Source organism: Diplotaxodon limnothrissa, linkage group LG22, assembly GCF_057381915.1.
Source record: "Diplotaxodon limnothrissa isolate DT_005_m linkage group LG22, D_limnothrissa_male_GT1.1, whole genome shotgun sequence".
In the NCBI taxonomy this organism is placed as follows: domain Eukaryota; kingdom Metazoa; phylum Chordata; class Actinopteri; order Cichliformes; family Cichlidae; genus Diplotaxodon; species Diplotaxodon limnothrissa.
Genome location: NC_140616.1, coordinates 8,962,987 through 8,974,169, shown reverse-complemented (window position 1 = coordinate 8,974,169; position 11,183 = coordinate 8,962,987). Strand labels below are relative to the sequence as shown.

The window sequence follows — 11,183 nt, the reverse complement described above, 5'->3', positions numbered from 1 at the left end:
GACTCATCCTTGTTTAGTGTTTAATTAAATGTAGGACAGAGTGTCCTGCTTGATGTAGTTGAGATCTTGTTTTTTTCACTCTGCAAAAGACTTTGATATTGGGATTATCGTCTGACGTAGACGACTGGCCTCGAGAGAATACTTCAGCAGTGTTTGGGAGCTTTTTATGGCATGGATCATCGCTGAGTTACAACAGGGGCTTATCAGTTTACATTTTTTTCCTCTCAGTTTTTGAGCTGCTAGGTCAAACTATAAGCCTTCTAAGCTGCAAGAAGGTAACAGGGTCAAATTTTGTAATTTTTTAAAACAATTTGGCAATTCAACAAAGACTCTTAATGGGTAAAATATTGAAAATTTATGAAGTATGGTTACAAATCTTCCAGTAGAAGGCTATTACTTACCTTAAATGAGCTTAAATGAGCAGAAATGTAATTTTCTTTTTCTTTCATAGTACTAGAAATTTATATTTCTTTATTTATTTGAGTTTATTTAAGACGTTAGAATATATAACTTCATAATAACGGGAAGCGGTGCAAGAAGAAATCTTATAAGCCTGCCCTTTGTACAAATGAATAGTTTAACATAAGGTATTTCACAATTGCACAATGCCTCTATGCATACTTGCAAATGTACCTCAGCATCAACACACATACAACACATACACATACAGAGCACACTATATTTCATACATTCATGTGCTCAAGGACAAAATAGAAACAAAATAGGAAGTAAGCATGATAAATTGGAACGGAACCAATGAACAGCTCATTTTCTACATTATTATTAGGGACACTTTGTGTACATTATCTTTGTGTAGTGTGTCTGTGTGAACTATTGTGTTGTTTGTTTACATTAAACTAATGATTAATTTAATATGTGTGATGTGAGGCACGATAACTTACAGCGAATGCAGCAGCAAGCATGCCAATGGTACTAAAACAGTCATTTCTGTTCTGAGCCTGTCATTTTCCACGTCTCTGTGTCAAATTGCTTATGTCTCATGCTTTGTGTTTTATTTTGATAGTCCTTGTCTCATGTCAGTGTATCTAGTTTTGCGTCCCCTTGTCTCTTTATGTCTGATTAGTTCCAGCTGTGTTTCCACCTGTTCCCCGTCGTCTCGTTATCCTGCCTGTGTATTTTAGCCCTCAGTCTTCCCCTGTTTGTTGTCACGTCATACTGTCAGTGCTAAGTGCTGTGTGCGAGTCTTCGGCGCTCCTAGTATTCTCCAAGTTCTCTGTTGTAGTGTACTTCCCTAGGTTTTATGTTTCTGGTTTCGTTTTCTTGTATTCAGTGTAGAGTTTTTCCGGGAAATAGAGCTGCCGTTTTAATTTTACTTTTCCGTGTGCCAAGTCCTGGATTTGGGTCCTCATCCTGCCTGCCACACAGCGAAACATGACACTATACAATATTTTATACTGTTTTTTGCATTACTTAAATGGAAAAAGGCATAAAGCTTTAGAAGTGCAGCTATTTTTATGGTCTGTTCAACCTTAAGAATATAGACTGTATATAGGTGGTTATGTTTTTCTTCAAGAACGTAACCACCGTGACATCATCATATGATTTGATTTGATTTGATTTGATTTGATTGATTAGCATTTAAATATCTCAGTGAAGACAGAACAAAGATCTACCACAAAGCAAGAAAGCATGAGACAAGGCTAATCAAAAGGTATTGGCTGAAGCATTTGCTTATTACGCCAAGCCTTTTAACAAAAGATCCTTTTGCATGCAGCTCCTGTACACAGGGCTCGAAGCAAATAATAAAACAATAAAACATATGGTTATTATAGTCCTAATGTGAGGCCCTGTTCTGAGAATTTGTTGCTGTTCCTAACTTCATGAGGAGTGAGAGCTCGGTCTGACTGAGACACCAATAAACAGCAGATACACCTCATACACCAGCGACTTATCATGCATAAGGTAAACATGCCTTAAAGCAGGGGTGGGGAACTCCAGGCCTCAAGGGCCGGTGTCCTGCAGGTTTTAGATCTCACCCTGGGTCATCACACCTGAATCAAATGATTAGTTCATTATAGGCCTCTGGAGAGCTTCAAGACAACTTCAGGAGGTAATTTAGCCATTGAAATCAGCTGTGTTGCACTAAGGATACATCTAAAACTTGCAGGACACCGGCCCTCGAGGCCTGGAGTTGAACACCCCTGCTCTAAAGCGTCTTGTGTTTTATCCTCCTCCTAAACTCTAGCAGAGACTATATTTCACATATATTTGAAACTACTGACTGAGAAGAAGCTCATCGGGAAAGTTTTTAACTGAGTTCAAAATAATCTAAAAACCATTTTCTCATCACTTTCTATGAAATCAAACCTTATTAAAAGGAAAAGAAAAAACAGTTTTAAGGACTTCTGGCTTGATCTTTATGACTAAAGTCCATCTTTTACATACAGTCTATGCATTCGACTAGTTGTGTCCACTTGTTTTCAGGCATTTTAAGCCTAGCAGACTGTCCCCTTACCACAGACGTGAAAGTGTTATTATCTGGTTAACGTTCAGCAGGAACGCTAGCGTGCACATTCGTTGTCACATTTTTTGCTCAGAGCTCATTTGAATCATATGTTTGGTAAATCATAACAATTAAAATGCAGCAAAGACAAGGGAATGATCTGATTTTAAAACATTTAATAACTCTTAAATGTGAAAAAAGTAAAGGTGTTTATTGCAAGTTAGGCTGTACATTACAAACAGGAAATTTACATTAAGAGGAAACACAACACTTATTTAAGTATCAGTTCCTATTCCCGTAGCACCACCACACATTAGCCATCTCATCTTTACAGTGCTTTTGACCATTCAGTTAAAGTGAACATACAAACATCAAGTAGAAATAAGAGTGGCAGTGTAATTTATTACAAACAAAAAAAAAATAAATCACAAAATATTTGTCAGAACACATGAATCCAACATCCTGTCCTACAGTACTGTGCTCCTCGTGCCAACTTGCTGCTTCATCCTTAAACCTTTTGAACCACTTGCAAATTAACCATCAGCTATAAAACATGTCAGCCATCCTCTGGAAAAACACAAATCACCATAAAACTTAAATGACGACAGAACAGATAAAGAAAATCACTAAATGAGGCAAAAGCTACAGAAAAGACAACAGAATAGTTTTAGCACATTTCTCAGGTGTGAAACAGTGCATTCGAAAGGGCATTTTTATCTTGTTTTGATAGAGTTGGGAAGCATCAATATCATACATGGTGATTAATTACACTGAGGCAAAGAAAACTTATGCAGTGGTGTTAAAAACAATATTAGAGTCCACTACTTCTATAGGTTTCCAGTTGCATTTTACAAACGTGTGGCTTTGTGACATGCTCAAGCAGAAACGGGACCACCCTCTGTCACGATTTCACATGTGAAAGTTTGTTTGGCTTGTGTGTCGTGTGAGCTGTGTGTTTCTAGGAAGCAGCGAGATCCATAAAGCATCAATCGTGTACAAAATGCAGACGACAGCAGACATAGAAGAAACAAACACCTGCCATGAACAAACCTCAGACAGCAGACACTAGCACCATCAAACAATGATTTTTATGGTAGGAGACTTTACTAAAAGCATGACTGAACCTCTTACAAACAGCTAAATAATTCCTCAGAAGTAGGATTAAAAATAAAAAGAGGATTTTTACACTAATGTTGTGTCTCTGTCTAAAGATAAAGGAGGATCGTGTTAGTTTGTTAACATCTCTTGAGGTCGTGAGTCTGCCGCAGGCGTATCTGTCTCTTCTTTTGGTCTCGTCAGTGTCGGATCTGCGGTTTGGTCCTCAGTGGAGAGCTTAGAAGATGGTGCTCCAGCGTTTAGAGGGTGCACGGGACTTGCCTTCTCCCTGGAGAGAAGAAGAAGTGGACATGAGGAGGTTGAGAAAAACATTAGTTTTCCTGCCGCAGCCACAGATAAGAGCAATCTGGGAAGATATTTGGTTAAAACAGTGTTGAAAGTTCATGAACGAGGTGATTGTCAAAAAAAACGTTGCATTTAGTGGCGCTGATCCACACTGAAAATAAAGCCTCAAAAACATCGAGGTAGATGGCATTGGATGAATTTGGGCTTACATGTAAAAGTGAAAATGTGGCTCTAAAGCTTGTTAGTTTATTATGATGACAGGCTGCAGTAAAAGCATGATGATGAAATGATCGTATTTACATCCTACTCACTGATCTCTGACGAGAACATCACTGTTGCATTTGAGCAAACACAAACAGGAAGCAGTGATCGTGAAATCCAGGTTTACAGGCAGAAAGGGGGAATTCTGGGTAACGCAAAGAGGCAAACGTTCTGCGAGCTCACCAGGTTGAAGAGTCTGGACAGCGTGCTTTGGTCTCTGCGCCTTCTGACTGGTGACTTTGTGCTCTCGGCACGCGGTGACGTGGCCTAGAAAAAGATGCCTTATAAGCACAGGTGGAGAACTGGAACCAGCTCCAGAATCCAGCATTGCCTCACTGCATAACCTTTAAGCAATTCATTTTACATGGACGGCCTTTTCCTCTCCATGAGATTAAAGATATTTTCCCCCAGACAATCAGAGATATCAAACTACTTCAACAAAATGCCAAACACACAAAAAAACTACTTAACATTTTGTTACAAAGGGCGCCGTTTTTGCTGTTGCTGCACAAAAAACACATAACCACCCGTAATATGACTGCAAACCTTCTTTTTAATGATCTCCATCCTCTTTAAATGCATTAGGATGGACTCCTTGGTATTTGGGTTTGTGCTTTCATTGTGTTTGGCTATGAGTTGAATTTCCTTCTTTGATATTTAAAGTGAATTGGTGTGCAAAATAACAAAGTGCAGGTATGTGGTTTCTCTGCAACAGCAAAGAAGAAAGTTGTCTTTGATCTGTTATTGTGAGTAGACATGAAAGGAGAGAAATATGAATGTGTGACTGGACCAGATTTCACCTAACAGTAACCTTTAGGGGAAAGAAGATGGATGACAAGGAGAAGATGGGGTCCATGAGAAGAGACACTGACACAAAGGGTGTAAGTGGCTGATCAAATGACACACAAAGAGTTGTCCACAGTGGCTGGACAGATAAGAAGACACAAAGGAGGTGGCAGACCAGAACAGATGGATCGGTGAGTCATCTCTGGAGAAGTTGATGAAGGTGTTACAGAGAACTAGAGGTGTGAAAGAGGAGAGGGGGGGGAGAGGTCCTAAGAAAAAAGCGTTTACCGGCTGTGGTTCATAAATAGTTGAGCGATTTCAAAGTCATCCAGAAGCAGTGAGTCGCTCTGGATTGAAGCAAAGAAGGGAGGGAAATTGAAGTGTAATGAACTTATCAATAAGTCAATAACTGTATCAATAATTTCCAAGCAGCAAGTCAATGAATGAAATCGATTTTCTGTGGCATTCATCCAGGCTGATCTGCTGTAACTGTGCCTTTCAGGCCTTGTGTGTGAATGCTGGTGAATCAGGACGTGAATGCGACTTGATTCATCGCGCTCCGGTATAAAATGTATTTCTCTTCAGGGAGGAAAGCAGTGAAACACAAAGTAGGTTAGGAAACAGGTGCACTGCAGACAAAGGACATGTTGCAAAGAAGAGGTTGACAGACAGATTTAAATGGGATGATTGCAGACGCACAGAGCGGCGCAGTCAGCAGTGGGGCTTTTGTATAATTTGAGATGGATCGAGTGACGTACCAAACCCAAGACGTCTCTCCACTGGACATGAAAAAGAAACAGATAACGACATGGTGAGATGAGCAACAGTAAGATTATGATGCCACCTGCACTGGTCTCAGATTAGCTTTGTGGTAGCAGACAAGTCGATGTGAAAACTCTGATTTTATCCAGTCCCTCCATGATCTCCACTGCTATGATCTAGCTTTTAAAAATGTTTCGGTAAAGGTTCCTAAAAAAAAACACGAAGAAACTGAAAATGGATGCACATATAAAAAAAAGAGAAAAGGTTTCATTTCCTGTCCAGTTATCTCATGATCCTTTATAATGTATTTATCCAGTACCAGAGTGGGAATCTGCATTTTAGAGGAATATGTGACCCTTATAAAGAAATTGCTTTGCAATAATAAGACAAATATAAGAATACAGATAGATCCCCACACAGAGGATTACTAATAATCTAGTAAACATCAGCATAAATAAGATGACTTGCTATGATATTTTTTTTCCAGATATTCATTCAATAAACGTATGAACTATAACCTTAATATTACATAATGGCACCATCATCAGGTCACAGTCTTGGTTTGCTCAGTTATAACCAATTATCTATTTGTCTCACTAAAATCAGCCTCAGCTTTAGTTTATGTTACCATGATAACACCAGGATAGCAACCATGGTGATGTGTGAAATTAGGTACACATTACATTTTAGCTTTCATTAACCCTTCAAAGCCCAAACCGTGTTTATGAACCCTTCTGACAAATATTAAAAAATACATTAAATATCATTTTTGTGCAGTTTATTGCTGGCAGTTTGAAAAAGAAAAACAATAAGTGGGTTACGGTTAAAGAAAATCTCGCTGGTGATGCAGAGGTCTCTATCTATTATGATCTTATTATCTGATATTTTCTTATTTATGGCTTATAGTGCTGTCTGTGATTATATCAGCTTTTTCCTTTGTAGGACATTTAGATAATCTCTGTGAACACAGGTGAACTCTGTTTCATCCATTTGTTTATGGGTGAAAGACCCACAGTGCACATTTAGATCCACAGGACACTTCATGGCTCTCCAGTGATTTTGTAACCATTACATGAAGGCACCTTCAGCAAAATGCTGAAAATGAGTAAAGTGAATTTCCACAATAAGATGTGAGATGCAATTAGCAGAAATTGTGGTGGGAAATTTGCAGTCATGACAGTATCAGTAAAGTAACCACTGAGACAGATTTTAGGTCAAATATCCAAATCTCATTTTTAGGCTTCTCTAAATAAAGAACTTTGATTCTGCTGCTTTTATAGCAGAGTGTATTTATATCGGCAACAGTTGAGTATTGATTTCAGTTTTACTTCTTTGAAGTCTGGGTGCATGTGCAGTTGGTGCATTCAAGACACAAAAAATGAATTACGTTAAAAAATAAAAATAAAGTCAGGACTGTAGATGTCCTCATAGACCTTCATTATCTAACACTAAAATTTGTATCTCTCAGGCCTGAGCAGACCCTAGCAGACTGACAGTAAGCATAATCGATGCCTGCAAAGTGCAAAATTCTTGATGTAATTTCCAACAGTAAAATCTGCTAAATTGGCTAATTTTAGCTTGCGGTTTTGTATCTCCACTTTTTAAGATAGTATTAACAAGATTTCTGAAATAAACTCAATTTTGGATTAAATATTACCCAAAATAAGTGACTGAGTCCATAGACTCAGGAGGAAAGTGTTTGCAGAGGTCAAAAAGGGAGTTTTCATATAAACTTGTATAGGACCTGAATCGTTTTTGCTTCTACAACTGTCGCCATCTTGTGGTCTTCGGATAGAATGCAAGTTTTAGGTACTTCCCCTTTTGAGGTTAGCATAAAACATGAATGTAGCTTCCTATCTAAGTGACAACCAATCAGAAGAGGTTTTGATTTAAAAAAAAGGTGTGGCCTTAGAGGGAAATGAGCTTAAACAGCTTAAGACAGAGGAATGAACTGAGGGGCTTTTGTAACATTCAGTTTATCTTACTATATAATGTCTTTGTCTCTATATTGATCCTTTCTCTTTCTTCTCCTTCACTTCACCCCCCTAAAGACTGCAGCATATGGCTGCTCCTCCCTGAGCCTGGCTCTGCTGGAGTCCTCTTCCTGTTAAATGGCAGTTCTTTCTTCCCACTGATGCCAAGCGCTTGCTCACAGGGGTTCATCTGACTGTTAGGCTTTCCTCTTTAAAATGACTGGATCTCTATTTAACTATAAAAAGGTGAGGTGATTGTTTTGACTTTGTTTTGGCACTTCATCAACAAAATTGAATTTAAACCTGAAATGATAAAGAGTGATTATTTTAACCTTTGATTGCTGCAAAAACACTTTATCTTCATCCTGTGGTTAAACCTTTGGAATAATTAAAAACAGATATGGGTAAAGTGGGACTCACCCTGGATTTAGGACGAGGAGAGGAAACCTGAGGAACACCAAGCAACAACAACAGCAACAACAACAACAAGAGAGTGACTGATTGTTCAGAGCAAAAAAAACCAAAACAAAAACAGAGCAACAAACTCAGATATGAAATAAACAAAAAGTGCTGAGCTGCTGATTGAAATTTCCCCAAAATCTTTTTTAACAATATGCAAATGAAGGAGTCATGCGCGCGCTAATCACTGAGATAGGCGAGGAAAAACAATTTAACCAGCTGTTTTTAAAAAAAAAACAAAAAACATTGCCACACTGTTGATGCCAAGAGTTAGAGCCAAAGAAAATACTGGAGGAAATTTGTTTTTTCCGCATTATGAGTTATGCAGTTTTTGGCAATTTCAGGGGATTACATCAAACAAATTTAACTGAATGACGCTCGGCGGGGTTAGCGTGACCCAGCAACAAAAAATAGCTTTTATAAAGGTAAGTAAAACATGTATGGAATGGCATGAATAACGTGTGCGTGCAAGTGGAACTTACAAAGCTCCTGAAGAAATGCACAACAGCATTTTCATTAGTCCGACGGCGGGAAGAGGACTGCTGGGGTGAGGCGGCCAGATGACCCCGGAAAGACCCCTGAGAAGATAAGCAGAGGTCAAGTAACTGCATATATTTGTTTAACACATGTTCATCTGACTGTATGAAACATTCATTTTTCTGCAGTGTCTTCATGATAGAACAGATTGGGATGAGCTCACTTTCTCTGATGAAAGTCAGCACCATGCAGCTGCAGAATTATAGCTTTGATATTTCCTAATTGTTGTCAGATCTCAGTGACAGAGAGGAAATTATCAAGATGATGTTTTTAAGACTGATGATACAGATTAAACCTCATATATGCAAATCAATTTTTAATGATTTTGTAAATGTTCAAGGTTCAAGGGTTCAATAAACACTCCTTTTAGAAAAAAATTGAGTGTTCTGGGAATTAAAGACTTTAAAGTTTTAAAGGCAAAAGCAATGAAGACAATGAGAGGAGATGTATCCCTGATGGTCATCTAAGGCGAGCTGTGAGATCAGAAGCAACCCCTACATATTGCTGTAAGCCTCTGTTTATGTGGGAAGCCAATCAGAGGAAGGTTTCTTATATTTAATGAATACAAAGAAGTCCGAATAAAGAAGCGAGATATGTGCAGGCACGCATCTTTTTGCTTTCTGTTGTTTTCTGTCTGTCTTGCAAATGAGTCACATAAAGGCTGAAATACAAGAGTGAAACACACAAACAATAAAATTCAAGAAATCTCTGAGATCTGGCGTCCTTGCGCTCTGCCTACTCAGAATAACAGCCTCAGATAGCAGATGAAAGCAGTTTGAAAGCAGCAGAAGGGCCCCTCCCATCACATACTGTTGAATCTTGAAATCTGAAAGGGGTTTTGTCTGATGTTTTCTATCTGCTGCAGCTCATGGTCAGACAGATATTACAGACTAAATTTACATGCATCCACATTGAGGCCTGTTTTTTCCTTCACAAGATCTCAATGGGACTGTATTAGAGCCTTTATATTAGATTCTTTGCAGCATTTTGCAAGATAACAAGAAAAACAAAATAAAACAGTGCATCGGGGCAAAGCTACCAAAGCAACTGGATGGATTTTTGAGTTACTCATACCCTCCAAAAAAATATATATATATATATTTTTTAAAAAAGCTGAAGATGGGAGGCAAAAAAAAATCCACAGCCCACAGTACATACAGTAATTTTGAGTGTGAGCTTTTACATAGTGCAGTACTCAGTGAAACATCACAGAGATGGTGTCTGACATACAAAACAACCTCAGTGCTTTAGGACACTGACGCTTAAATAAGTGGATTTTAATTAACAGATAAGGTCTGCAGGTGAATGTGAAGTACAAGCAGTAAAACCAAAGAAATCTCAACTCTGCTCATGAAAATTCAAAATTGCTTAAATATTTAAAAGCAAACTGTCATAATATAAACTGCAGAAGTGAATTATCACCTCCCCTAACCTCTAATCATCCACAAAGTCTCACTTTAGTTTATGAGGACATTTCTTTTTAATATTTCACTTTTTAAGATAAAAACACAAGTTATTAATCATATTAATTGCATTATTATTGTAACCACATTATTATTTATATGTAAAAATTAATATATGCATGAATTGGCTTACAGACCACAGCTTGGCACAAAGTATCTAATTAACTAAGTAAAAGTTTAAAACTGGGTTAAGCTGAGGATGAAACTGTCCTTTTAAATGGATGGATGCTCACCTTGCTCCTCTTCTTTTTGTTTCCTCCAAAGAATTTGCTAATCTGATCCATCAGACCGGGGTTCTTCTTTTTCCTCCCGAGCCCGAAAGCGCTCTGCCCTGAGGTGCTCGCTGTAGCCATGCTAGCTGCTGCTGCTGTTGGTGGCGTTGACCTCTCTGTTTACTCAGTAGTCCTCTTCCAAGCTATTCCAAAGCTCACAGTGCCAAAACCCGTCTCTGCTGCTCCTTCAGGGTGGTTTGCAGCCCATCTGACGCTCAGGGGCTGTCTTTGAAGGTGTCATCCCCTTGGCCCAAGGGCACCATGGGACATACTGAGGGTCAGGTTGGTGAGGGTGGGGGGGTTTGCATTGGTGATGTCCATGGTTCTGGCTCAGCTCCAGGCATTCTTTGGAGCTTCAGTGGCTGTGTCAGTCACTGCCGCCCTCCGCATGGGCCCGGCCATTGTTCCTCTCCCCATCTGCCTCACCCCGGCCGCAGGGACAACAAGGGTTATCTCTGAGTCTGAACTCACACCCTGATGCAAAGCAGCCCGAAGCACTGTGGGGCCATTGTTGCATCGGCCCCATATATCTTCTTCATGCATTGTGTTTGAATTGGATGTACAGTCACCAGATTAAGAAAAGGAAAGACTATGGTGTGAAAGAGACAAAAACCTGTGAACACAGGCCAATTATCTGTCTGCACAGTAATAAAATAAACTTGAGGTGACTTTGCACATTGCATTTGCTCCGTTTCGGTGTCTTTAAGCCAAAGCCATTGAAGAGCTCCAGTTATTTCAGTTTATGACTAACAGGAGAACAAGATCTGTGCCATGGACTTGAAAACTGCAGCTTTATGCTTTAATG

General features: G+C 39.0%; 1 protein-coding gene across 2 annotated transcripts; it reads right to left on the bottom strand.

Annotated features, from left to right (window-relative positions):
• Positions 1-2,630: 2,630 nt before the first annotated feature.
• Positions 2,631-10,583, bottom strand: mbpa (myelin basic protein a). 2 transcript variants are annotated; one of them, XM_085346652.1, is made up of 7 exons: positions 10,340-10,583; positions 8,589-8,684; positions 8,068-8,094; positions 5,671-5,691; positions 5,201-5,259; positions 4,310-4,393; positions 2,631-3,848 (listed from the first exon to the last, which is right to left on the bottom strand). In XM_085346652.1, exons 1-7 carry the CDS (start codon positions 10,457-10,459, stop codon positions 3,692-3,694), a joined length of 564 nt encoding a protein of 187 aa, XP_085202778.1. In that variant the 5' UTR covers positions 10,460-10,583; the 3' UTR covers positions 2,631-3,691. The 2 variants fall into 2 exon arrangements, with proteins under 2 accessions (XP_085202778.1, XP_085202777.1); XM_085346651.1 differs by lacking the exon at positions 5,201-5,259 and having other exon boundaries at positions 3,733-3,848.
• Positions 10,584-11,183: the final 600 nt, after the last annotated feature.

What these genes read in the sequence shown, in the direction of transcription:
- mbpa (XM_085346652.1), bottom strand. Translation starts at nt 10,459, where the DNA reads ATGGCTACAGCGAGCACCTCAGGGCAGAGCGCTTTCGGGCTCGGGAGG. An exon ending in ACAAAAAGAAGAGGAGCAAG is followed by an intron (nt 8,685 to 10,339) that starts GTGAGCATCCAT and finishes TTATCTTCTCAG; the next exon opens with GGGTCTTTCCGGGGTCATCT. An exon ending in GGAGAGACGTCTTGGGTTTG is followed by an intron (nt 5,260 to 5,670) that starts GTACGTCACTCG and finishes GCTTCAATCCAG; the next exon opens with AGCGACTCACTGCTTCTGGA.